Source organism: Haplochromis burtoni, unplaced genomic scaffold (assembly GCF_018398535.1).
Source record: "Haplochromis burtoni strain Fernald_Lab_line unplaced genomic scaffold, NCSU_Asbu1 Contig_479, whole genome shotgun sequence".
NCBI lineage: Eukaryota > Metazoa > Chordata > Actinopteri > Cichliformes > Cichlidae > Haplochromis > Haplochromis burtoni.
The window spans coordinates 57,812-81,934 of record NW_024582840.1 but is presented as its reverse complement, the minus strand read 5'-3'; the positions used below and the strand labels follow the sequence as shown (position 1 = coordinate 81,934).

General features: G+C 40.6%; 1 protein-coding gene and 1 long non-coding RNA gene across 2 annotated transcripts in view; one reads left to right on the top strand and one right to left on the bottom strand.

Annotated features, from left to right (window-relative positions):
• LOC102291707 (complement C3) overlaps positions 1-16,806 on the top strand; it is a 32,565-nt gene extending 15,759 nt beyond the window's left edge. Inside the window, exons 22-44 of the mRNA XM_005946436.3 lie at positions 893-978; positions 1,904-2,043; positions 2,125-2,334; positions 2,440-2,500; positions 3,951-4,034; positions 4,117-4,320; positions 4,542-4,617; positions 4,863-5,025; positions 8,327-8,440; positions 8,526-8,676; positions 9,276-9,439; positions 9,549-9,701; positions 9,856-9,915; positions 10,047-10,137; positions 13,107-13,158; positions 13,485-13,572; positions 13,987-14,076; positions 14,538-14,643; positions 14,894-14,983; positions 15,078-15,161; positions 15,795-15,875; positions 16,056-16,203; positions 16,357-16,806. Of these exons, the coding sequence (XP_005946498.1) occupies positions 893-978; positions 1,904-2,043; positions 2,125-2,334; positions 2,440-2,500; positions 3,951-4,034; positions 4,117-4,320; positions 4,542-4,617; positions 4,863-5,025; positions 8,327-8,440; positions 8,526-8,676; positions 9,276-9,439; positions 9,549-9,701; positions 9,856-9,915; positions 10,047-10,137; positions 13,107-13,158; positions 13,485-13,572; positions 13,987-14,076; positions 14,538-14,643; positions 14,894-14,983; positions 15,078-15,161; positions 15,795-15,875; positions 16,056-16,203; positions 16,357-16,501 (2,641 nt within the window). The 3' untranslated portion in view covers positions 16,502-16,806. The remainder of the gene's footprint in view (positions 1-892; positions 979-1,903; positions 2,044-2,124; positions 2,335-2,439; positions 2,501-3,950; positions 4,035-4,116; positions 4,321-4,541; positions 4,618-4,862; positions 5,026-8,326; positions 8,441-8,525; positions 8,677-9,275; positions 9,440-9,548; positions 9,702-9,855; positions 9,916-10,046; positions 10,138-13,106; positions 13,159-13,484; positions 13,573-13,986; positions 14,077-14,537; positions 14,644-14,893; positions 14,984-15,077; positions 15,162-15,794; positions 15,876-16,055; positions 16,204-16,356) is intronic.
• A 5,373-nt stretch (positions 16,807-22,179) lies between these two features.
• Positions 22,180-24,117, bottom strand: LOC102291311. Its single transcript, XR_317293.3, has 6 exons — positions 23,967-24,117; positions 23,511-23,601; positions 23,360-23,420; positions 22,907-22,948; positions 22,477-22,655; positions 22,180-22,233 (listed from the first exon to the last, which is right to left on the bottom strand). It is a non-coding gene; the product is annotated as an uncharacterized LOC102291311 (long non-coding RNA).
• Positions 24,118-24,123: the final 6 nt, after the last annotated feature.

The following is a 24,123-nucleotide window of genomic DNA, read 5'->3' as shown; positions in this document are numbered from 1 at the left end:
GAACCTTCAAGATTTAAAGACCGTTTGTGTGGAAGAATGGGCCAGAATCACTCCTGAGCAATGCAGATGACTGGTCTATCCATACAAGAGGCGTCTAGAAGCTGTAATCACCAACAAAGGCTTTTCTACAAAGTATTAAATAAAGTGTGTTCAATGCTTATTCCCTGTGTCATTGCACTTTATTTAATATGATCCAACTTGTATACTTCAATGTTCTGATTTGTTTGTATGAATTCAATATTTGGCTTGATGGCAACATCTGGTGGAAATGTTGTGTCAATAGTCCACTTAGACATCCCCTTACTGATGAAAATGCTGATGTGTCAAATACTTATTTTCCCCGCTGTATGTTTCAGCTAACAATGATAACTAATATACACAGGTGATTAGTAATATCTAATTCATGTTAATTTATTAGTCAGTGCTTTATTTTTTATATACAGCATGTTTGGTGTCATAGGTGGTAAGTTCATAAATAAATTTAAGTCTAATGACATTAGTGGAAAGTAAAATTCAGTGTACTCCATTATTCATTAGTTAATCATTACCAAATGTTATTCTTCTGAAATAAAGACTTCATGATAGATCAGACTCAAACTACTGGGATGGAGTTAGTGATTAAACACTGATTTGTTGTTTGTTAACAGCAAAAAACAAACAAACAAAAAAGAAAAACTTTACTTAAAATTAAATGTTCTGTGTATTAACTGTAAAAGTTTTATTTTTTTAAAATCTTACTTTAAATATATATTTAGACATCTATGCGTACACATTTTCTGTTGAGTATGCAAAATTTCTACATAGTATAATATAGTATAGCAATTGTCTACTTGTAGTTTTGAGCTTGGCTCTATTGTAAGATAAAAAGAAATAACATGGATCTTATCAACAGGCTGGCCTCGCTGACAATGGGGGACCCCTTACCTGATAGCATCACAGAATGGGGGCTTCTGGCTGTCAGTGCATCACCCCACACAGGTGAGATGACAGCGAACTGGGAATCAAAGTGCTTAACTGGTTAGGGACTCAGTTTTTGGAAATTGATGCAGTCTGGCTTTAATGGGAAACACGTTTAAACTTCCAGATAAAAAACGGTTATTTTGTGTAATCCCAAAAAAGGATGTTATCTAAAAATTATCATTATGTTTGATTATGGATATACTGTTACAACACTTTTTTTGTAATAGTGGTAATAATACACAATATTTATATAGTGTATTTCAAAACACATTGACATAATACTTTACAAAGTGAGATAGACATAGTGAGAGAGACAGGAGAGATCTGGAAAGGAGAGATGATAAAATATTATTAAAAAAAACAACATAAAACAAGAGTCAGTGAGAAATGTATACAAATGTTAACTTAAGAGTGTTTTGGAAGATACTGTGATCAGATTTCCTCTATGAGGTTGTTCCAGACAGTGTGTATTTTATTGGCTCAATCAAGTGTATAAGGAGTTACAGTAGTTTAATCAGGAGGAAATGACAGCAAGTTTTACACTACCATGTAAGATTAAAGCATGATTTGTAGGGATGTCTTATATTAATAAGAAATATCGTGTCCTGGCAACAATCAAAAATTAACCCAATTCTTAAATTAACCATTTTAAAAAAGAAGTTTTGCTTTTCTATGTTTAACTAAAAGTTAAGGACAACGTTTTTCACATTCTGTCAACCACCAATTTCTCAGAGCAAAAGAAAATAATATACTTTCACACTTGGCAACAGAGTGAATGTGCTCTACCTCCATCACCTCCAGGTGAAAACAAACAGTGGCAAACAATGCTCCACGATTAAAAGTTTCCAAACTATCCTGTTTTCTATCATCAACCCGAATGATAGAGAAATTGTCAGAATCCTAATCCCTCACAGACGTTTTTCACCATCTTGTGAATCTGCAGGTTTCTGTGTTGCGGAGCCTTACAACTTCAGAGCGTGGAAACGTTTCTTTGTGGAGCTGAAGCTGCCATATTCAGTGGCGAGACACGAACAGGTTGAAATAAAAGCTGTGGTCCATAACTACGGCTCTGAGGAACTACATGTAAGATTATTGACTTACTTTTACTCTTTCTCATAAATTACCAGCTTCTTCTTCTGTAACGGCTGATCACTTTCTGCTCAGGTCAGGGTGGTGCTCATGAAGACTGAAGGCATATGCAGCATTGCTTTCAAGGACAGACACACACAGGAAGTGACAGTGCCAGCTGGCTCTTCGATAGCTGTGCCCTACACCATTGTACCGCTGGTGGTGGGAAAACATCCCTTGGAGGTGATGGTGCTCGGGAGAGACATGACGGGAGGAGACCGTATCCAGAAGCTTTTACGGGTAGTGGTAAGTGACTGCGTGATGAAACTGGCATTTTCTGTGTGCTTAGAAGATAATTAATAAGTAACACATATCTTCTTGAATCAAAACCTTTTTTCCTGATACAAACAGCTCGATGGAGTGCAGAAGACTGAAGTTTGGAGTGTGGTGTTGAACCCATCCGCTGAGGGGGGTAAGTAGATGAGTAAGCAGTGAGGTATGATAATGTGTCATTCCCTATTTTATGACCACAGTTCCCAAAAGGTTGTGACAAATATGTAAAATGTAAATAATAACAGAATGTAATGACTTGAAAATCTCATAGATGCATATTCACAATAGAGTTATAATAAGAACATCGAATGTTTAAAATGACACACTTTAGTACTTCATGGAAAATTAGCTCATTTTGAATTTAATGGCAGAAGCACAGTTCAAAAAAAGTGGGAAAAGTATGTGGTACTAAACAAAACAGCTGAAGGAACAGCTGGAGACTAACTGGGTTTATTGGTAGCAGCTCAGTAACATGAATAGTTCTAAAACGAACAGATTAGGAGGGCGGAGGCTCACAGAGTTCACAAACTGAGTCTAAAAATTGCAGAAAAATTTTGCTCTAGTATCCCTCATTTATTTATCATCAGTTATCATACATAACATCATCTAAAAAAAGAATCTCTCTGCGTGCAAGGGGGCAGGGTTGGAAAAATTGGTTGCCCTTGATCTTTAGACTCTCAGACAGCACTGCAGTAATAACTGGCATGTGATCAGTCCCCGAACTCACTGTCTGTGAATACATTTAGCTATCCACACATACTAGTTCCTGCCTCATCTTCTCTGTGCCAAACCTCATTCAAAAGAGACTCGATTTCTATAACTGCTTTGATTCTGATTCACAAGGTCCCAATTTGATTTGACTCAGACAGTCAGAAATGTTATAATTCTGATCATTTATCAGGACATATCCATGTTTTTATAATTAGCCTATGTATAAAAACAAAGCTGACACTAGCTGTTTGGTGGTTGTTGAAATAGTTTTGGGAGCGATTTCTAAAACTAAAATCGATTTGAATCAGGAAAATCGATTCTTTAAACCCACAACTACTTTTAACCACACGTGAAACAAAAAATCCAACACCCAGGACACCCGTTGAACAGCTAGGGTCTGGGATAGACTGAAAAACTCTCCAAAGAGAGGTGCCATCGTTTGGCATTGGGGTTGTTGGTCAGGCCATGTGGATCCCAGCATTGCAGACTGTTATTTCGGATGTAGAACGGGAAAACATTCCTCTCCCAAAAGTTCAGCAACTGGTCTCCTCAGTTACCAGACTTTTACAGACTGTAGTTAAAAGAAGAGGGGATGCTACATAGCGATAAATACAGCCCTGTCCTGTATTGTGTTGCAGCCATCAAATTCAAAATGAAATAACAATTTTCTTAAAATGGTGCATTTTCACATTTGATATTTTCTATTATGAATAAAATGTGGTTTTGTGACATTTGCAAATCTTTGCATTCTGTTTTTATTTAGATTTTATGGAACTGGGTCTAAAGTTTACCAAAGTTATGAGGTTTCACATTTATATCTGCTCCCTTTGAGTCTCTTCATTTTTAATTCGGTGTCAATATGTTTGCATCCAAAACAGGAACGCAGACAGTCCGTGTTGGAAAGATTGAACTGGAGTCAGTAGTGCCAAACTCTCAACCTGAGTCATTGATCAATGTCAGAGGTCAGTAACTGTCAGTGGTGAGAAGGATCAAAAATGAAACCAAGAAGGAGGCTTGTTCATGAAACTTATTTTTCCCTACTAGGCAGCGTGTTAGCAGACAGTATTGAGAACTCCATCAACGAGGACTCTCTGGGATCTCTGATCAGGATGCCTGGTGGCTGTGTGGAGCAGAACCTAGCCTCCATTACTCTGCCCCTCATTGCCACCCTCTACTTAGACCGAACTGACAACTGGGAGAGCGTAGGTGTGCAGCGCAGAGCAGAGGCTCTCCAGTACATCAAGAGAGGTGAGACGAAAGCAAAAAGCGAAGAACAAAAAAGAAGGAAAGGGGGATTTACTGTTTTTATTTTCTATGGCTTAATTCTACAATAAAAGCTGAGGTTTGCAAAAAAAAATCTAAAACCAGTTTGCAAAAAACTTTCTGACTAAGCACAAAAGGCTGGAATATGAACACCTAGTTATTGTCTGTCTTTGTGGTTAAAACAGGAAATTCTTTTGTGTTTTCAGGCTATGACAATCAGCTGGCATACAGAAGGCGTGACGGCTCTTACCCGCCCTACAGGAGGGAAGGAGCGAGTACCTGGTACTGACGAATCCTTACATTCTTAGAGCTTTCAAGTATTTCAGTTTTGACAACACTAAAATATTATTTTTATTAGTCTTTGCGGTAGTGATTTTCCAACTTACATGTGTCACATAACAAAAACAATACATGTTTATTTCAAACTGTACAGAAGTGAGTCAGTGAGGAAAATCAGTTTGAGATTCATAAATAGATAAATTTATTCTGTTAGCTAAATCATATATATGACAGATTGTGATTGACAGGATCACAGCATATGTGGTAAAGGTGTTCTCCATGGCTCACTCCATCATGGGCATTGAGAAGCAACAAGTGTGCGACCCTCTGGTCTACCTGGTGATGAACAAACTCAGAGAAAATAAAGGAATGTATGTAGAGGACAACCCAGTTTACAGCACTACCATGACGGTGAGAAACACATGCACGTATACAGCCACACACTCACACTGTGAGGTTGGTAATCTATGTGGTTTCCACTCAAAGAGAGAAAAGTTTTCATTTCCTGGTCCTTGTATCGTTTCTCTTGTAAACTACACGTCTTCACGAGCATAACCTCTCAGCCTGAACACACGACTGAAAATCAGATGTGAAAAAGGACAAATTTATTCAGTGCAGCCACAGAAATGTAGAATTTATGGAGTGCGACAGAATAAATAAAAACTTTAATTGCAATAAATGTGTGTGGTGGGGCGTGGTTTGCGGATGCCGTGCGGACGCACCTGCACGGCATCCGCAATCACGCCGGCCGTGTTAAAACACGGGGACTCAGGGGTTGGTGTGTGTGGTGTGACGTGAATTAAATAAAGTTGGCTCTGAACGTTGCTCCGTGGTCCCGCCGTGCCTTATTCACACACCACCACCACCCCTGAGTCCCCGTGTTTTAACAGGGCGGGCGTGATTGCGGATGCCGTGCAGGTGCGTCCGCACGGCACCGCAAACCACGCCCCACCACATACCCCCATCGCCCGATTGAGGCCGGGGAGCAATCTGGCCGAACCTACTCCCCCCCCGAACTGGGGCGAGACTCGGCCCAAAACATCGGCGCCCCAGCCCAAGCGACGGGGAAGCGTCCATTCTGGTGGCCGCCCGCGCATCCAGCGGCAACGGCGAAGTTGGTCCGGAGGTCGGCCGCGTAGCAAGCGGACACGGCCCCACAGGCATGGCCGTGAGCTCCTGTACACAGGCGGCTGGGCAGACGTCAGGCGCGCAGAATCGACTGGTGGCAGCGAGGCTGGACTAGCCAGCCCGCCGACCCCCGGCTTAGCGGGGCTGTCCCGCTCCTCTGCCTCCAACTCCGGCTGCGCAGGCTGCCCTGGAGCAGGGACCTCCGTCTCCTCGCACAGCTGCTCCGCCACTCCCGTTTGGAGCGGCTCCCCGCACTGCGCCTCCGCCTCCAGCAGGCACAGCCCCTCGTCCACCTCTGGGTGGAGCGACTCCTCTTCCTCCGGCAGGTGTAGACCCTCGCCCGCCTCGTCCTCCGCCTCCGATTGGAGCGGCTCCTCCACCGCTCCCGGCAGGAGCAGCCCTTCACCCGGCTGCTCCTCCTCCTCCGGCAGGCTCGGACCCCCGCGTGACTCGTCCACCACCTCCGGCTGCCGAGGTGCCCCACACGGCTCCTCCACCGCTTCACTGTCCTCGGGACACACTTGTGGGGGTGGCGCCCAGGCCCAGAGCAGCGCCACCAGCTCCCCAATCCTTTCCAGGTGGCGCTCGGACCGGTCCTGCAGCTCTTCCTGCTGGCGACGCACCTCCGCCGCCTGCTCCCGCTGGGCGGCCGCCATTTCGGCCACCCTCCGGGCCAGCTCCTCCATTCCCTGGCTCCGATACGGACCCGCCGTGCCGCCTCCTGGGTTTCGGCACCAATGTGGCGTGAATAAGGCACGGCGGGACCACGGAGCAACGTTCAGAGCCAACTTTATTTAATTCACGTCACACCACACACACACCAACCCCTGAGTCCCCGTGTTTTAACAGGCCGGCGTGATTGCGGATGCCGTGCAGGTGCGTCCGCACGGCACCGCAAACCACGCCCCACCACAATGTGTAATAACAAAATAAGCTGTTTCATTATGATAGCTATTACAGCTAAGTTTATCAAATTTAAACCATTCAGACAAACTGTAACTTGGAAAATAAACATCAGTCTATTGATCCGTCCATCCGTCCGTCTGTCTTGTGGGCAGTCGTCTAAGCAGAGAAGCCCAGACGTTCTTTCTTTCAGTCATGACCCAGAGCTCATGACCAGATGGCACAACAGGTTAGATATCCATCCTCCCACAGTGCTCCCTACATGATCCCCTAAGAGACACGGTTGATGCCTTCTCCAGGCATCTCCAAGAAGATGTAGACTGGTTGGGCAGAATCCCTTATCCTTTACAGATTAAAGAGCTGTTCTTGTGATCCATAACCCAGGCAAAAACTATATTGTTCCCTCTGAATCTGAGATTCAACCACAGCGTGGACTCTCCTATGGAGAACTGGGAGTCAATCCACCAACCTTCTGATTGGTAGATGGCCTGTTGTACCATCGCTTACACCTGTAAATGTGAGTGTTAATTGTTGTCTGAATCTGTACTGTCGGTAGGATATATGGGCTCAGATTGTGGTCATAAATATTTTGTACTTGTAAATCAGGATTTGTATGTGTAAAAAGAATTTGTGTGTGCGTAAAAAAGATTTGTGTGTGGACTTAGCCAAAAAATACGTGTGAAACTCTGCACTCAAGTTTCAAGTTACAAGTACGAATTTTGACCCTATTTTTCTTCCTTTCATCTGATTGGCCAATGTCATGTCAATCACAAATTTAACAATCCAATCGGAGAACAGATGGGTTTGGCTATTGGAGGGGTGCTTTATAGAGCGGCTTTATGGTCCTTTCACATTGTACAAAATATTTATGACCACAATTTGAGCCCATAAGGATAGATGGATAAAATACATGCAGGCACATATATGAAGTAAAAACTACACCTTTCAAAATGATTGCTTTATTATTCAATCACAACTTCCAAGACTAACAAAATCAAATCAATAAACTGAAAAGAAAGAGATTATTATGAAAGTAGAATGTAAATACAACAAAAAGGCCCAGTCTTTATAATCCTTTTGTCTGCTGATGATCAACAGAAAAAGCACGCTGTCATGTAGCATGCCACTGTTTTCTGATGACATATTTTCTTTCTTTAACTTTAAGCATTTGTACATTTTTAAAATCTAACAAACAACTTTATTTAACTCATTTAAAATAGTTTCCATTATTTTAGACACTTTTATTCAGTGATTAAAATTCTAAATAATCAAATACTTGAATTATTCCGATGGTTTTAATACAAAATTACAAGGCATGGGAGAAAGAGATGAAGGTCTCAAATACTGAATAACCCCTTAAAAAGTTTTTAGTTCAGAAGGTAGAGCAGGTCCCGTACTAACTGAATGGTTGTTGGTGGACTGTTCCAGTCTGCATGCAATTTGCACAGTATCCTTCGGAAAGATACTGAGTTCCTCTGATGCGTTCATCGGATCATCACTGTTAGATTATATTATCGACAAATATTAGATAGAAGTTCTTTGGGTAATGTTGTCTAAGCTCCTTGAGTGCTCAGTAGGAAAGAAAAGTGCTATAAAGGAACCAGGAAATTTACTTTAGGTGCTTTCTGCCCAAAATCTTTGATAACTGCGATAAAGCCCTTCTCCCTCTCATCGCCTCTAGGGCGGTCTCCGTGGCGATGACCCAGAGATAACACTTACCGCCTTTGTCCACATCGCACTAGCTGAGGCCAAGCAGGCAGGGATCACCTGCGTCATTCCTGGTTTGGAGATGGAGGTAAGTTACAAGCAGCAATGTCTCTTTAACACTTGTTGTAATTGTAATTATACTAACCCATCATCTACCCACTCATGTGGTATAGAATGCCATGGGTAAGACGACACAGTACTTGACCAATGCACTGACTAGAAATGGGAGGAGACCGTACACCGTGGCCATCACCTCTTATGCTCTGGCTCTTGCGGGGGCACCTCACAATGTTCATCAACCATTACTCGAAGCTGCAGCCCGAGGTATCCTCAATCAGAATGATTATAGTTCTGTTTTTTAATTTGATTTGTTTTGTTTTCTTGTTTTCATTTGAGTTACCAGAGTAAATGTACCTTAAGCAACTAAAACTTGCTTAAAGTCCTGGTTTATCATCATGCAAAGCATCAGTAAAACAAAAAGCCTGGTTCTGCTGGAGGTTTCTGCCTGTTAAAAGGGAGTTTTCCTTCCCACTGTCGCCAAATCACTCCTAGGGAGTCATCTGGCTGTTTTCTGTGTATTATTATAAGGTATTCACCTGAAAATAAAACACACCTTAAAGGAACTGTTGTGGTTTAGTGCTACATAAATAAAATACAATATAATTGAATTTAACTAATTTCTGTCTACTAGCAGGATTCTGTTTACTTGCTATATCGTTGATATTGTCATATAACACTATTTTTCAATCACGTAAAAGTTTGTACTGATGTTATGGCAGACAGTATGGTATGACATAGCCCTAATCACTGCACTTTTGCTGTACGGACTAAAGCTGTGTGCTCTTAAAGCCGGCATTCAAATAGTATCAAAAAGGCACTGAGGATAAGTGTAAAACATCCCTCTAATTCTGTCGCTGCTGCAGGTGGCAGCCACTGGCCTGATAGGGAAAACCACTTCTTCACCTTGGAGGCGACCGGCTATGCCCTGCTGGCTCTTATTAAGTTGGGTCACATGGAGGAAGCAGCAGCAGCCTTTAAATGGCTGAACAGCCAGCGAAGAAGAGGAGGCGGCTTTGGCTCTACTCAGGTCAGTTAAAGGATATTTCGATTTATTTCACTTGTTGATATTATATTTCATGCCAGATTTAATTGTCAGAAGGCTGTCAGTTGGGTTTTTTCGTTCTCTACTCTTCCAGTCCACCATGGTGGTGCTTCAGGCACTGTCAGAGTATATGATCAAGAGACCTCCTGATGACCTCAGTCTGAATGTAGACATCAGGATCACTGGACGCAGAGACATCCGCTACCATTTTGACCCAAGGACAGCCTATGGCGCTCGCTCATCCAAGGTGAGAGACATTAAAAGAAATATAAACAGAATCCAGGCTTATAGCGGAGTTTCATAACTTTGAACTGCGATGATTTGGGATTTAAGAACATCACTGAGTGTAATAACATCATTATCCAATATTTTTCTTCTTCTGCGGTGCTTTTGTTGCACAGTTGCCTGCTAACCTTGATTTGGAAGTCAGAGCTCAAGGAAACGGACAGGGAATACTTGAGGTATAAATGCACTGAATGATTATTAATAAAACTCAATAGAGATAATTAAATTAAATAGTAGGACAGTACCTATATTTGGCTGTACAATCGTTTCTGACTGATCGATTTCTCTTCCTGAAATTTGACCCAAGGTTGTGACCCATTATAACCAGCTGCATGAGGTGGATGAGAAAATGCCCTGCCAGCACTTTGAGCTCAGTGTTGCTGTTGAAGAGTCCCAGGGTAACTCCATTTATATGTCTCAAATACAGCAGATAAAATAAGTGTTGAATGTGTCACCAATTTAACTAAATGTATCTCTAAAGGTGCAATTGACATCTACACATGCAAAGAAATCAAACGATGTTACGCGTTATAATGAGAAATGACACAGGGGAAAAATACTGAACAAAAAGTGGAGGTACTAAAAGGCACCAGCTGAAATCTGTTAGTAATTAGGAACTAATCATGCCACTTATTGCAAATTAATATCAGCTGGTTCAGTCCATGGTCTATAAAAAGGTGTCTCGTTACCAAGGTGTCACACAAGAAACATCTCATGATGGGTTAAAACAATATGAGGCTGTCGCAACCTTATTGTTGGAAAACATACTGATGGCATTGGTCACAGAAGAGTTTCTAAACTACTGAAGAATGCAGTGAGCAATGCTGGGGCCATAATGTGGAAGTGGGAAGAACACCACAACAAACCGGCCAGGACCAGATCTTCCCTGCAAGATTTCAGACAGAGGAGTGAAAAGAATTCAGAAGAGTTGTCTAAAAGCCAAGGAGGACTTACAGAGACTTACAGAAAAAAGAAAATCGGTCAACCACCATGGCCTGCATGAACACTCACCATGCAACACTCAATTTCTGAAGAAAAAGCATGTTGAATTCAAAGTTGCTGAACAGCATTTAGACAAGCCTGTGATATACTGGGAGACTATAGTGTGGTCAAAACTGACCTTTGACACCATAATACACACAATGTTATGAGGTCAAAGGGCACTGCATATTTTCAGAGGAAAAAGAAAGCACCAAAAGCACCATACCAACAATGAAGCTTGGAATTGGGAACATCATGGTGTGGGCTGTTTTTCTGCATACGGCACTGGCACACTTCATGTAATTTCAGGAAGGATGAATGGAAATCGAACACAGACATATTCTAGGTCTGACCAGCTGTCTCAGCTGTGGGCAAAAGATGACAACTAATACAATTCTGACATAATTTATTAGTACAATGATCAAAAAAATGAAGAGATACACAGTCCAGCGTCCCACTTGCTAAAGGTATAAAACACACAGTTGAAGGCGCGAGCCTGCGATGGCACAAGTCAGTTGCACTTTACATGCCAACTACTTAACTGGGATTAGTAGTTGTCCTTCAAGACCCACCCTGTAAGTAGAAGGCTGGTAATTACTCCAACCTCAGCAACCCAACTCTGCCTTTAGGCTGTGGCATATAGTAGGTCCTGGCCTGCACAGAGACACACAATATCACCCCATCTTCATTATACAATTCACAGAGCAGCACACTATCCACCATCAACATATTTAAATCAAGTCATCTTAGTTCTGGTCATATAACATACCTCAGAGACAAAATATCACAGCAGTGTTTGTAGTGTGGGCCTTCAATTAATCCAACCCCATCACAGCCATTGGCTCACAGCAAATGTGACACATAAAATCACACGAAACCAGTGCCAACTTCACACAACAAACAATGAGATGAATTATACAGCTAACATTAGACCAATATGTTACAGAAACATGTACTATAACACTGTTGATAAAAATCTGCAGCCCTCCACCAGGATTATGATGATGAAACGAGGGTGGATGTTTCAGCAAGGCAATCGTCCCAAACACAGCCAAGGAAACTCTCAGCTGGTTTCTCAGCCAATCACCTGACCTGAATCCAGCTGAGAAATCTACTGAACGAGTTCAGAGAAGGAGCCCACAGAGACCTCAGGATTTGAAGACTGTTTGTGTGGAAAAATGAAACAAATCACACCTGACCACTGCATGTGACTAGCGTGTCCATTCGGGAGGCGTCTTGAAGCTCTCATCACCAACAAAGAATTTTGTTTGAGGCATTAAATACATGTCAGTTGGTGTGTTGGGATGTTACTGACATGTGGCGATAATTTCATGTCAATAGTGCCTTTAGAAATATATTTACTTGGAAAAATGGTGACACATTAAATAATAATAATAATAATGGATTGGATTTATATAGCGCTTTTCAAGGCACCCAAAGCGCTTTACAATTCCACTATTCATTCACACACTGGTGGAGGCAGCTACAGTTGTAGCCACAGCTGCCCTGGGGCAGAATACTTATTTTACCAGCTGTATTTATGTTCTTGTAAGGTGTTAGGGTTTAAGTTATTATAAGGGTCAAACAATGATGAAACACATTTCAGCACGTTTCATTTCCTTGATATTTTGAAATAAGATAAAACAGGACTTAGTTCAAAAGATACAAATTTAACTTTTCTTAAATAACTGTAAACTACAAGCCTGCCGTAACACAAACATGTTATTTGTTTAATGTTTTAATGGAATCTGGAGTGTATGTTATATATGTCATTACTGGTACAGAAAGAATTCAAATTGTACAGTAGCTTTTAGGTGGGAAAAGAGAGCTGTTACTGGAGAATCAGCTTTAAACAGTCAGTCATCAACAGATCGAGGTTTCACATAAAAACAAAGAAGGAAATTCCTCTCAGGCTGGTGTGTGGTCAGAGTTTGATTTTAAGGTGTACGTGGGCTGGAGAAGATTTTTGAAAATCTCTCTATTCTTAATTTTGGGAATGGCTGAAATACTATTTAAAATACTGATGTATGTACATTAATACAAACATCATAGGCCCCAAGGAGGACCATTTATGTGGCTTTTTAAAAAATAATTTTAAAACTTTCTACATATGAAAGATCCCCAGTTCAAGACCTGGAGGGGACACAAACCCTACCTTGGGAGGTAAAAGCCAGTGTGCTAGTAAATGGGAGGTTTCAATCATGAACGGCATCCAGTGTGAAATCAAACATCTGATTTTTTTTTTTAAAAAACAGTAGAAAAGACAGCAACTGCAATATGACAAACATATACATAAAAAAACTATCAATACATATACACACCAAGTATCTTCAGCAAGCTTTATGGATTACATATTTAATAACACTTTTCCTCCATCTCATAACAGAAAAGCCTCCAGCAGATGTAGAAAAGTCCTATCAGATCACCATCAAAGTGAGGTAAGATACAATTACTTGCTAAATTTTAGAGAATAAGAAAAAAAAGTGTATTTTTATATCTTTTACTTCATACAAAGTGTAGCAAACAGCAAAAACAGTCAACTTTTTAATATGGGACGACCACATTTTTAAACAAAAACTGCCAAATGTGAGTCTGTCTGACCGTAATAAATTTTCTTTGAACATTTGGTCCACTGAATGTGAGTTATTGATCCAGCGATTCAGAACAGCTGCTCACATTTCTCATGAGGTTAATCAGATCATTTGGGTCCTTTCAGATTTAGATTTCATATCCTTTGTCAGTGCTTTCTGCTTTTCTTTCGCAGGGCTTTAGGACCCAGAGATGTCAGGATGGTGGTTCTTGACATCAGTTTGCCCACTGGCTTCACCCCAGAAAACTCAGACCTGGAGATGGTAATCAGCCTCTAGGCCAGTGCTTCAAAAATCTGAAACAAAGCTTTCATGGCTAAGAAATGATCCAAGTTTAGTTTTAGCTTTCTTACACAGAGTAAACCTGAATTTATTTTACATCTATTTTATTTTGTTTTATTCAAACTTTTTTCTGTGCGTGTTGTGAGAAAGTTAAGCTGCAAGCTCAATTTTCTTTACTGTAATTTATCAGTATCACACCAAAAAGCACACCTCAGCTCACTTGTTTGACCCCTGCATCACCTAAGGCTGTAATGGGTTTAACATATTTCGGTAATAAATACAGCATTGCATTGTGAATTTACACTTTAAATACAATTTTATAGAATGTTTTCTACACGGCAGCATTTTATTTCTGTTTAAATTGAACTAATAAATTCTGAACATGTTTGTCTCTAGTTGTCCAACTCAGTGGATCATTACATCAACAACTTCCAGATAGTAGATAACCTGAGTGACAGGGGATCCCTGATCATCCACCTGTTTAAGGTAACTGTGCTGTAGACCAGCGGTCCCCAACCCCCGGGCCTCGGACCGGTACCGGTCCATGAGAGTTGAGGCACAGGTGTGAAATGTGTGGTTTTCAGGGTTTTTATCGGTTTTCAGCGTTATTTTGTTATCGTTTTTATCTATAACTCAGTTTTCCTGGGTCTTTTCATGTGTGTTATGAATAAATCTTCTTTTTTTCGGTACCGGTACTAGTTTTATTTTGTTGTATTTATCCGCGACACCTTAAAGGCCGGTCTGTGAAAATATTGTCGGGCATAAACCGGTCCGTGGCGCAAAAAAGGTTGGGGACCGCTGCTGTAGACCACTGTCTCATTTATTGGATTACAGGAAGAAAGAGTATGAGGAGTTAAAATCTGTCCAGTTTAAGTCAGTTTTATGTACCATTTTTAAGAAGTATGTCTTATAACATTCCCCCTGCTCTGCATTGTTTCTCTTTGTAGGTTTCTCACAAAGAGCCTGAGATCCTAATATTCAGACTCCAGCAGACCTTCAAAGTTGGCCTCCTGCAGCCATCCTCAGTGACTGTTTACGAGTATTACAACCCAGGTTGGGAAATACAGCTGTAGACATAAAAATCAGAGATTCTGTGATACAGTATTATAAGAAATACTTATAAAAGGAACGGCAGTTTAGCTCACTGGGATGAGCAGGTGACCATATGTTGCATGGCTGAGAGCAGCCAACCAAGTGGCCAAGTTGTACTGCATCCTTATATTTCGCATAAAACCAAGATAAATAAATAATAATAATAATAACATTAAAGCTTTTAGATTTCTCCCCTCTCACTTTGTCACAGACCGCCGCTGCAGTCGTACTTACACCCCCCGTGAGAACAAGGAGCAGCTCAGCCAGATCTGCAGAAACAACGTCTGCCGCTGCACACAGGGTAAAGTATGGGATTTGCAACAATGCATTAAAGGATGCGTGTATTTTTTTTCCACCTCTGCACATTTGACCTCCCGTGGTTTCAAAACCTCCAGGTGACTGCTGCATCTCCAAAGCAGACAGTGAAAACTTCCCCAGCAAAGAAAGAGAGACGTTTGCCTGCAAGAGCTTACACCATGGTACATGTGCTTTTACACTCCGGCGCCTTTAACATGCATGCCTGCACACTGGAGGCTTACACTTTTGCATGTTCATTGGCTGACTGCCATTCAAATGATTTAAAAATATTCAGATGTACGTTGTCAAAACTGCCGCTAGATGAAGAGATTAAGATTTTAATATTTATAGAAATAAAAGAAGCCACATTAAATGCCCTTATTCAAGCAGTAACAATGACATAAGCCCTGCAGCGCATCAGCTGTTAGAGTAGGAACAAATAATATGTTGTTTGAGTAATAAATGGAAGCATAATGTGAGCATTCACAGAAACTGTAATATTTAAAACATTGTAAAGAAAGTTTAGCTGATGGCACTATTGCTCTCCTGCTTTATTTTTCTCTCATTTACCATGTGGACCATGAATCGCTCATATAGCAACTCCCCAGGGCATCATACAGAATTTCAGTTTAGTATCTTACTGGAAAAGGGTGGGAAACTGTCACCTCCCCCTTTTGTTAGTAATGCTATTATTATTTTGTCGTGGAAGCAGTTACTATTAATATATGGAAACAGTGCCTCACCCATTTAAGAGTCCGATTAATTTTAGAGTAATTTGCTCATGATGCTCAGGTTTGGTTGCTACTGTGTTTTAGTTTTCCAGGTGAAGGTGCTGAATGTCATCCAGAGTTACTACGACAAATATGAGATGGAGATCACACAAGTTATCAAACTGGGTGAGTCCTAGTAGTGACTGGCTTTCACCTCTCAGTCTTTTCAGTGCGAGCAATAGAGGAATGATGTGGTCCAGTTAACTTTTTCATTATTTGGTGACCCCATTTATGAAGTGCTGCTTGTGCATTCTTGTAACTCAAAGACAAATGAAGGCTTATCATATTTGTTCTTCTCCCACTCAGGTCTGGAGGGTGGAGTTGGAGCGGGTCAGACGAGGATCTTCATGTCTCACGGAGGTTGCAGAGATGGACTAGACTTGAAGCAGGGCTCCCAATACCTCATCATTGGCCCCAAGGACGACCAGTGGAATGTTGATACTGAAAACAACAAGTGAGCAGAACAGGAAAAATAAATGCTTACAAATAATTTTGTGTTGATTCAAATTGGGAACTATGAGAGGACAAGTTTACTATGAGACACTTGGGTGCTCTTACTTGTTAACTTGCCATCTGTCTTTCTTTCTTTTTTCATTTTGTGTGTCAGGTTCATCTACGTGTTGGGGAAGGACACCTGGGTGGAGCGCTGGCCTTCACCCGCAGAGTGCTCCAGCCACCCCAGCCTGCAAGCTAAATGCAGGAGTCTAAGCGACACTGCCAACGAACTGTCGGTCAACGCCTGCAGGCTGTAGAGGTGTCAGGGCAGCTGTCGCACACAATTTTGTGGCAAAAAAAAAGGAAATAATTTTGTATGCTCAACTTACTGTGTACTCCTGATAAATTCTTTCAATCTATATTTAGTTTTCTCTGTGAAAAGGGAAGTGAGAGTCTTGCCAGTTACCATAACTTTGAACAAGAATGAAGAAGTATAAACCGCAGAGAGAGATGTGTAATTATTCTTTGTTTTGCATATTTGTCATACTTACATGTTTGAGATCAACTTAATTTTTATGCTGGACAAAGAAAATACACATAATTATAAAATGCATTTTTTAAAATTATCTTTTTATTAAGGGGTAAAAGGCTATTCAAACCTACCTGACCCTATTTGAAAACCCCATAAACTATTTTTCACATTACTGTGGAGGAATTCTTTTGCTTACCCTTCTTTGCAGAATTGTTTAATTTAGCCACACTGGAAGTTTTTACGATCATGAATGGCCAATAAGTCCAATCCAAAGCATATTAATTGGCTTTAGGTCTGGACTTTCATTATGCCATCACTTTCTGGTCTGCTGTGGGTCATTGCTACATGACCAAACTTAGCTTGTGTTTTCAGGCACAAAATGATGGCTGGATTTTCTGGTAGAAAGCTGAAGCAGCAGAGCAGCCCAGACCGTCACACTAACACCACCATGTTTGACTGTTTTTATGATGTTGATTTATAACATGCTTTTAATTTGACACCAGATGTAACATGATTCAAACCTTCCAAAAAGTTAAACTTTTTGTCTCGTCAGTCCACACAATATTTTCCCTGGAGTCAGATGTTTTGTGGCAAATGTGAGACAAGTTATTGTGGCAGTGGTTTTCTTATTGGATCTCTGCCATGGATGCCATTTTTGTTCAGTCTCGTTCTTATTGTTGAACCACGAAATCTGACCATAACAGAGGAAAATTCAATTCAATTCAATTCAATTTTATTTATATAGCGCCAAATCACAACAAAAGTCGCCTCAAGGTGCTTCATAGATACAGAGAAAAACCCAACAATCATATGACCCCCTATGAGCAAGCACTTTGGCGACAGTGGGAAGGAAAAACTCCCTTTTAACAGGAAGAAACCTCCGGCAGAACCAGGCTCAGGGAGGGGCGGCCATCTGCTGCGACCGGTTGGGGTGAGAGAAGGAAGACAGGATAAAGACATGCTGTGGAAGAGAGACAGAGGTTAATAACAGATATGATTCAATGCAGAGAGGTCTGATTAACACATAGTGAGTGAGAAAGGTGACTGGAAAGGAAAAACTCAATGCATCATGGGAATCCCCGGCAGCCTACGATCTATTGCAGCATAACTAAGGGAGGATTCAGGGTCACCTGGTCCAGCCCTAACTATATGCTTTAGCAAAAAGGAAAGTTTGAAGCCTAATCTTGAAAAGTAGAGATAGTGTCTGTCTCCTGAATCCAAACTGGAAGCTGGTTCCACAGAAGAGGGGCCTGAAAACTGAAGGCTCTGCCTCCCATTCTACTTTTAAATACTCTAGGAACAACAAGTAGGCCTGCAGAGCGAGAGCGAAGTGCTCTAATAGGGTGATATGGTACTACAAGGTCATTAAGATAAGATGGGGCCTGATTATTTAAGACCTTGTATGTGAGGAGCAGGATTTTGAATTCAATTCTGGATTTAACAGGAAGCCAATGAAGGGAAGCCAAAACAGGAGAAATATGCTCTCTCTTTCTAGTCCCTGTCAGGACTCTTGCTGCAGCATTTTGGATTAGCTGAAGGCTTTTCAGTGAGTTTTTGGACATCCTGATAATAATGAATTACAGTCGTCCAGCCTGGAAGTAATAAATGCATGAACTAGTTTTTCAGCGTCACTCTGAGACAGGATATTTCTAATTTTAGAGATGTTGCGCAAATGGAAGAACGCAGTCTTACATATTTGTTTAATATGTGCATTGAAGGACATGTCCTGGTCAAAAATGATGTCTGGAGTTCTTCAGATGTTTCTCTGGGTTCTTTCATGATCTCCTGGATGAGTAGTCAGTGCACTCATGAAGTCATTTTAGCCTGCAACTCCTGGGAAGTTTCACCACTCTTCCCAGTTTCCTCTGTGTGTAGATAATGGTTTTCTCTGTGGTTCACTTGAGTCCCAAAGCCCTAGGCTTTGTAAAGCTTAACAAACCGATAGATATGAATGATTGTATTTTAAATCTGTCCTTGAATTTCTTTAGATTGTTTCTGACCTTCTTTGATCTTGTAACCTACTTCACTTTGTCTGACAGATTCTATTTATATGATTTCTTGATTCAGTGCTCTTCTTGTTGGCTCTGACTTGGTAGATAACCGCATGAATAATGATGTTATTTTCACCTCTAAAGTTGTCTCGCTGTTTAACACAGATTAAGATCAATTTATCTTAAAGGACAAGCAAGTGCAGTGTAATGAAGGTGTGTGTGTGTGTGTGTGTGTGTGTGTGTGTGTGTGTGTGTGTGTGTGTGTGTGTGTGTGTGTGTGTGTGTGAATAAGACTTAAAATGTAAAAAGTCCTTTGAGAGATCAAAGTTGAGTACTGGTCCAACTTTTCTTTTTCAACAGTGGAATGTTTGTATGGCAAACATCTTTAATGACATAGAAAATAAACACATGAGAAACGAGTGGACCAGCTTGAATTATTACTTTCTCTGCATTTGACCCATTCACTCAGTGGAGCCGTGGGCAGCCAATAAGCAGTGTGTAGGGATGGTACCTTGCTCAGGTGTACCTCAGGGTAGCCGCTCAGTGGATTCGAACCCCCAACTTTCCGATCACAGGGACGACCATTCTACCTACTGAGATATCCCTGCCCTAATGCTGGTGGTTTGAGAAAAGGAATCAAAGTCAGTGGAGACAAGACAAAATACATGTATAAATGAGAGGGAGACAGGTGGAAAGGTGAACGTGCAAGGATCACAAAAGCAATAGTGAAGGTGGATGAATATGAACACCTGGGGTCAGCCATTAAAATGAACACTGCACAATAGAGATGAAGAAGTGAGTGCAGGCCGGGTGGAGTAATTTGTGACAGATGAATAACAACAAGAGTGAAAGGGAAGATTAACAAGATAGTAATGAGACATGCTTGATGTGTGACTTAGAAACATGTCATGTTCGTTGTGGTGAAAGAAGAAAAGTGATGCATGCAGAGCAACAGGAAGTGATTTGTAACTTGTTTGTGCAATTTTCAATAAGACCACAGACATGATAACATGCACAGGCCTGCAGTAAAACCAGCGACTGTAGAAAACTCTCCACCTACGCTTATTTTAATACTTTTATCTTCATAATACAAGAACTAAATCCACTGTGGGATGCACCTGATTGCATTTTTATTTGTATTTGTGATTGCTGTCAGGAGCCATCACATCATGTGAACACACACACACACACACACACACACACACACACACACACACACACACACACACACACACACACACACACACACACACACACACATATAAACAGTTTGAATGAAATATTTGATTAAACATAATCTGTAATAATACATGAACGAGGCAGTAATGCACAGACACACACCTGCTCAGCAGTCATCATAGAACGGGGCTGGTTCATTTTTGTAATCTACATTAAACCAGCTGTGAATAACAAGGCTAAGTGCTCTTCAGTGTAAATATGGATGGACTGACGGGACACTAAGAGGACAAGAACAATACATCCACTCTCTGCTGCTGTCAGACTTACAGCTGCTTTCTCGGTGATTTTAGTGACAATACAAGAAGTTAAAAGTAAACAGTGAACAAATGATTAATCACTTCAAACACTCAAAGAGATTAAGATGTTGCTAAATCCTTCCTCTTTACCTCTCTGCAGAATAAACAGCGTGCCAGTAAAAGGCAAGAAAAGGCAACTTGGTAAGAGATGCAAGCTTCATAACATTTCTTTTCCTGCCCCTTTTGTACAGGAAACGTCTTGTTAGATTTGTATTTACATAGTTTCACAACTAGAAAAAATGAATCTGTGACTCTATACTTGGCCCTATGCCCTTTAACAATGTGCTGCATTACTAATAGGTGTACTGAAATCTATCTGTTATTCATTTGCATAACACATGGGTTTGACATTAGACTCCCCCCGACTTCTTGTTTATCTACTGTTCCATCTACTTGAACAGGTGTGGTTCCAAACCTTTAGTCAAATCCAGGAAGTGGTCATGTACTGGTGATCATGCAGCAGAACAATGAACAAAAGAAAAAGAAAGAAAAAAAACCTAAGTCACAGACACAAAAACAACCTCTAGACATGGAAGATAAGAAATGAAAAATGACGACAAATTAAGAAACAGGGTGGCAAGGAAGTACTGGGGTAAATGATGATCTGATGGAGCTGAGTATTCAGCAACAAACTATTCAGGACGGTCAACAACAATGACAGAAAACTAACATCAATCCATCCTCTTACCCTTATCAGGGTCACAAGGGGACTAAAACCTATACCAGCTACCATAGGCCGAGAGGCAGGGTACACCCTGAACAGGTCACCAGCAGGGCTAATACAGAGAGATAAACAACCATTCACACCTAGGAGCAATTTCAAATCACCATAACCCCGCTTACTGCACGTGTTTAGACTGTAGGAGGAAGCATATACAAAAACCATATACAAAATACAAAAGCTAACAGATGAAGTAAAACTAACATGAGCACACAAAGGCACATGGTTACAATATAATACAAGAAATAACACAAGAAATGCTTTGAAACAGAAATATCTGACACAAAAACATGAACTCGGGAACTCAGATGTAAAGATTATTCTATTTGTAAAGCATGTTATAAACAATCAGTGTGAAAAGAATGCATTTAAAACAACATTCAAAATCGCCATCAGAGTTAACAACAGGAAACAGAAGAGTTCTTTTAAATAATGATGGTTTTACTTTAAGCAAATTACAATTAAACAACTGAGAGCAGGAATGATGCAGACAAAATATAAAACAGACAGAACTAAAGTGAATCGTGGAAAATGTGTAAAATATTATTCTGTACTACTATGGAGTGGAAACAGGACGCATGTTCTTTTCCAATAACTCGGTGCTCTTTAACTCGGCATACTGATGTATTACAACAACAATAATATTAATAATATTAATAAATACAAGCTTACCATGTATTAGCTATTACATACAGTGCTGCAGTGCAAAAACATTTCCTATGTCTCATGAAACTAAAAGAAATATACATTTTAGTCAAGTATACATGACTTCCAACAAACGTGTGAGATGAATTTTTTGCCTGATGGTGGATCAGAAGGTGGACATGAAGGTTTGCACTAAATCTTGGCAATAGACAGCAACAGATAACCTGAATATTTGTACCAAACTTTAAGAACCTGAAAAATCTTGAATGGACTTGTTGTTTTTTCCAGTGTTGAACAAGTAGTTTCAAAGAAAATGACAAAATAACCTCTACTCCCCAAACATCTGGACACTCTTTTGAGGAAATATCAGTTGAAGTTAAAACTAGAGGTGTAGTACAAAACTTCAGATGAAATCAGACAATCAAGTCCACAGCGGTAACCCTCAGGGGACAATGAATGCCTGACCAAAATTATATTGTAGAATCATATCTACTGTCCAGTAGCTCTATTAGGAACTGACAATTAAAGAATGGTCCACAGTTCGGCTTCCTTTTGCTTTTATCAGATTTTCTTGACTGTGCTGTACAATTCAGACGGATCCTCCTCACTGTCCTGGTGTACAGTTCTGGAGAAAAAAAAAATCGGATGGATGAAGGAGGCGTGCTGTAATATGTGTGCCCAAGTTCATGTTTCTAGTGTATAAAGCAGCAGGCCAGGTCAGTCAGAGAGTCACTAAAGTCCACAGCGGTTACCCTCAGGCTATGAAGTCAGTTGGATGAAATGTTTTTCCCACTGTAAATGTTACGTTCTTGGATTTCCTTACATGGATGCATGCATCTATACAACTGAAATTCTTAGTGCTGGTTACCTCAGGGCAGGACTGAAGTTGACTGCAGCGTACTCTACATGCTCATCCTCCTCTTTCACCTTTTGTCTGCGGGATCCAGCTGATCGGATGTTGTAATAAATGGGATCAGTCTGGTTCGTTGAGAATCGGACACTAGCATAGTTAAGCTCTTCCTCTTCCTCTGAGTGACTGGGTGGAGACTGAAAAAACACAGAGTTCAGAAACCTGTTGAACTTTAGCTGATTTCCTTCATTTGCTCTACTTACAGTCATTTTACTTATTTATGTTTATAAATATTCATGTTATAAAGATTGACCAACTTTGGGATAAATAAGCATACTCATACTCATATTTAAAGTAAGATAAGTAACGTTGCCCAGAGCTCCCCCTCAACAACCCTGACTCTCAGTATAAAGTTCTTTTGCAGTTCAGATCTGGTTTTCAGTCTTACCTCTGTCTTCCCTGTGTGCTGACTTGGAGATGTGCAGGAAACCTGTTCAAGAAAATGTTCAAGGAAATGTTATGGAGCCAGCTAGATTAGACATCCACAGATTCCAAGTTAGTTTTAAATCACTGTGCATCTATGGCCACAGACAGCAGGGGGTCTGATACCACTGGGTGGTTTATCAGTCGTGATGTCACCTGAATGGACATTATTAATGTCTCAGTTGCTCATGACATTTTTAGCAGAAAACTCTGATTTACAGAGAATATTGTGAGAACTACAGCCACATTTGAGTTTATCAAAACATTGTTAAGGATGAGTCTAATTCGGGTGGCTCAACTCTTTTCTTCTGCAGGTGTTTTGGAATTTTAAACTTCACTTTGACTGTTCAAATTGAATTTTAACGAATAACCAGAATGCAGTTTCACAGGATTTCACACTCAGTTATTAAATGCTCACCTTGTTGTTGTTGTCCCGTCTGTTTCCAGGCACAGGAAATAATGCTGAGGGCTTCTTTTTTCTAGGTCAGGGGGAGGAATGAAAAACTTAATTAAAAGTAAGCAATCTGAGCACCAACAAGGGTGATTTTTAATGTGCAGTAGATACTCACGCAAGCAGGAAAAAGACCAAGAGGCATATAATAACTAGGAAAACCACAAGAGTTATTCCAGTGACAGCTAGTTTTGCCGCCTGCGGGAAATCTGTGATTTAAAAACAAATATAAAAAATAAAAACATGTATTTATATGCAGCCAGATTACGGATTACAGACAATAATCCTTGCTTTGTTTTCTCTTCTATATAAATGTTGCTGGTTTTTAAGTTGTAATTGATGGACTGCTTGATTTGTTTGTTTGTTTTGTGAGCATTATTGTTATCTCACCATATTAATAGATTTGTATAAGTTAAACTCCGAGTGATTGTGAATAGTTTGCTATTATTGTTTAGTGTGTCCATGCACTGATTATAAACAATGCCATGAGCTGCTCATTACTACCACACACATTATTGTATATAGTGGGTTATGACATCTATGAGCAAATGAGTAAGTGAAATAAAAAATGTACCTTCCCTGACAGTCAGCTGTAAGGTGACATTATGACGTCCTCTGTTGTTGTGGGCCACACAGTAATAACTCCCACTGTGCTCAGGTCTGATGTTGCTGATGGTGAAGTTGTGTCCTGATGCTTTAGGTGAGTCTTCATCCTCCTTGTACCAGGTGTA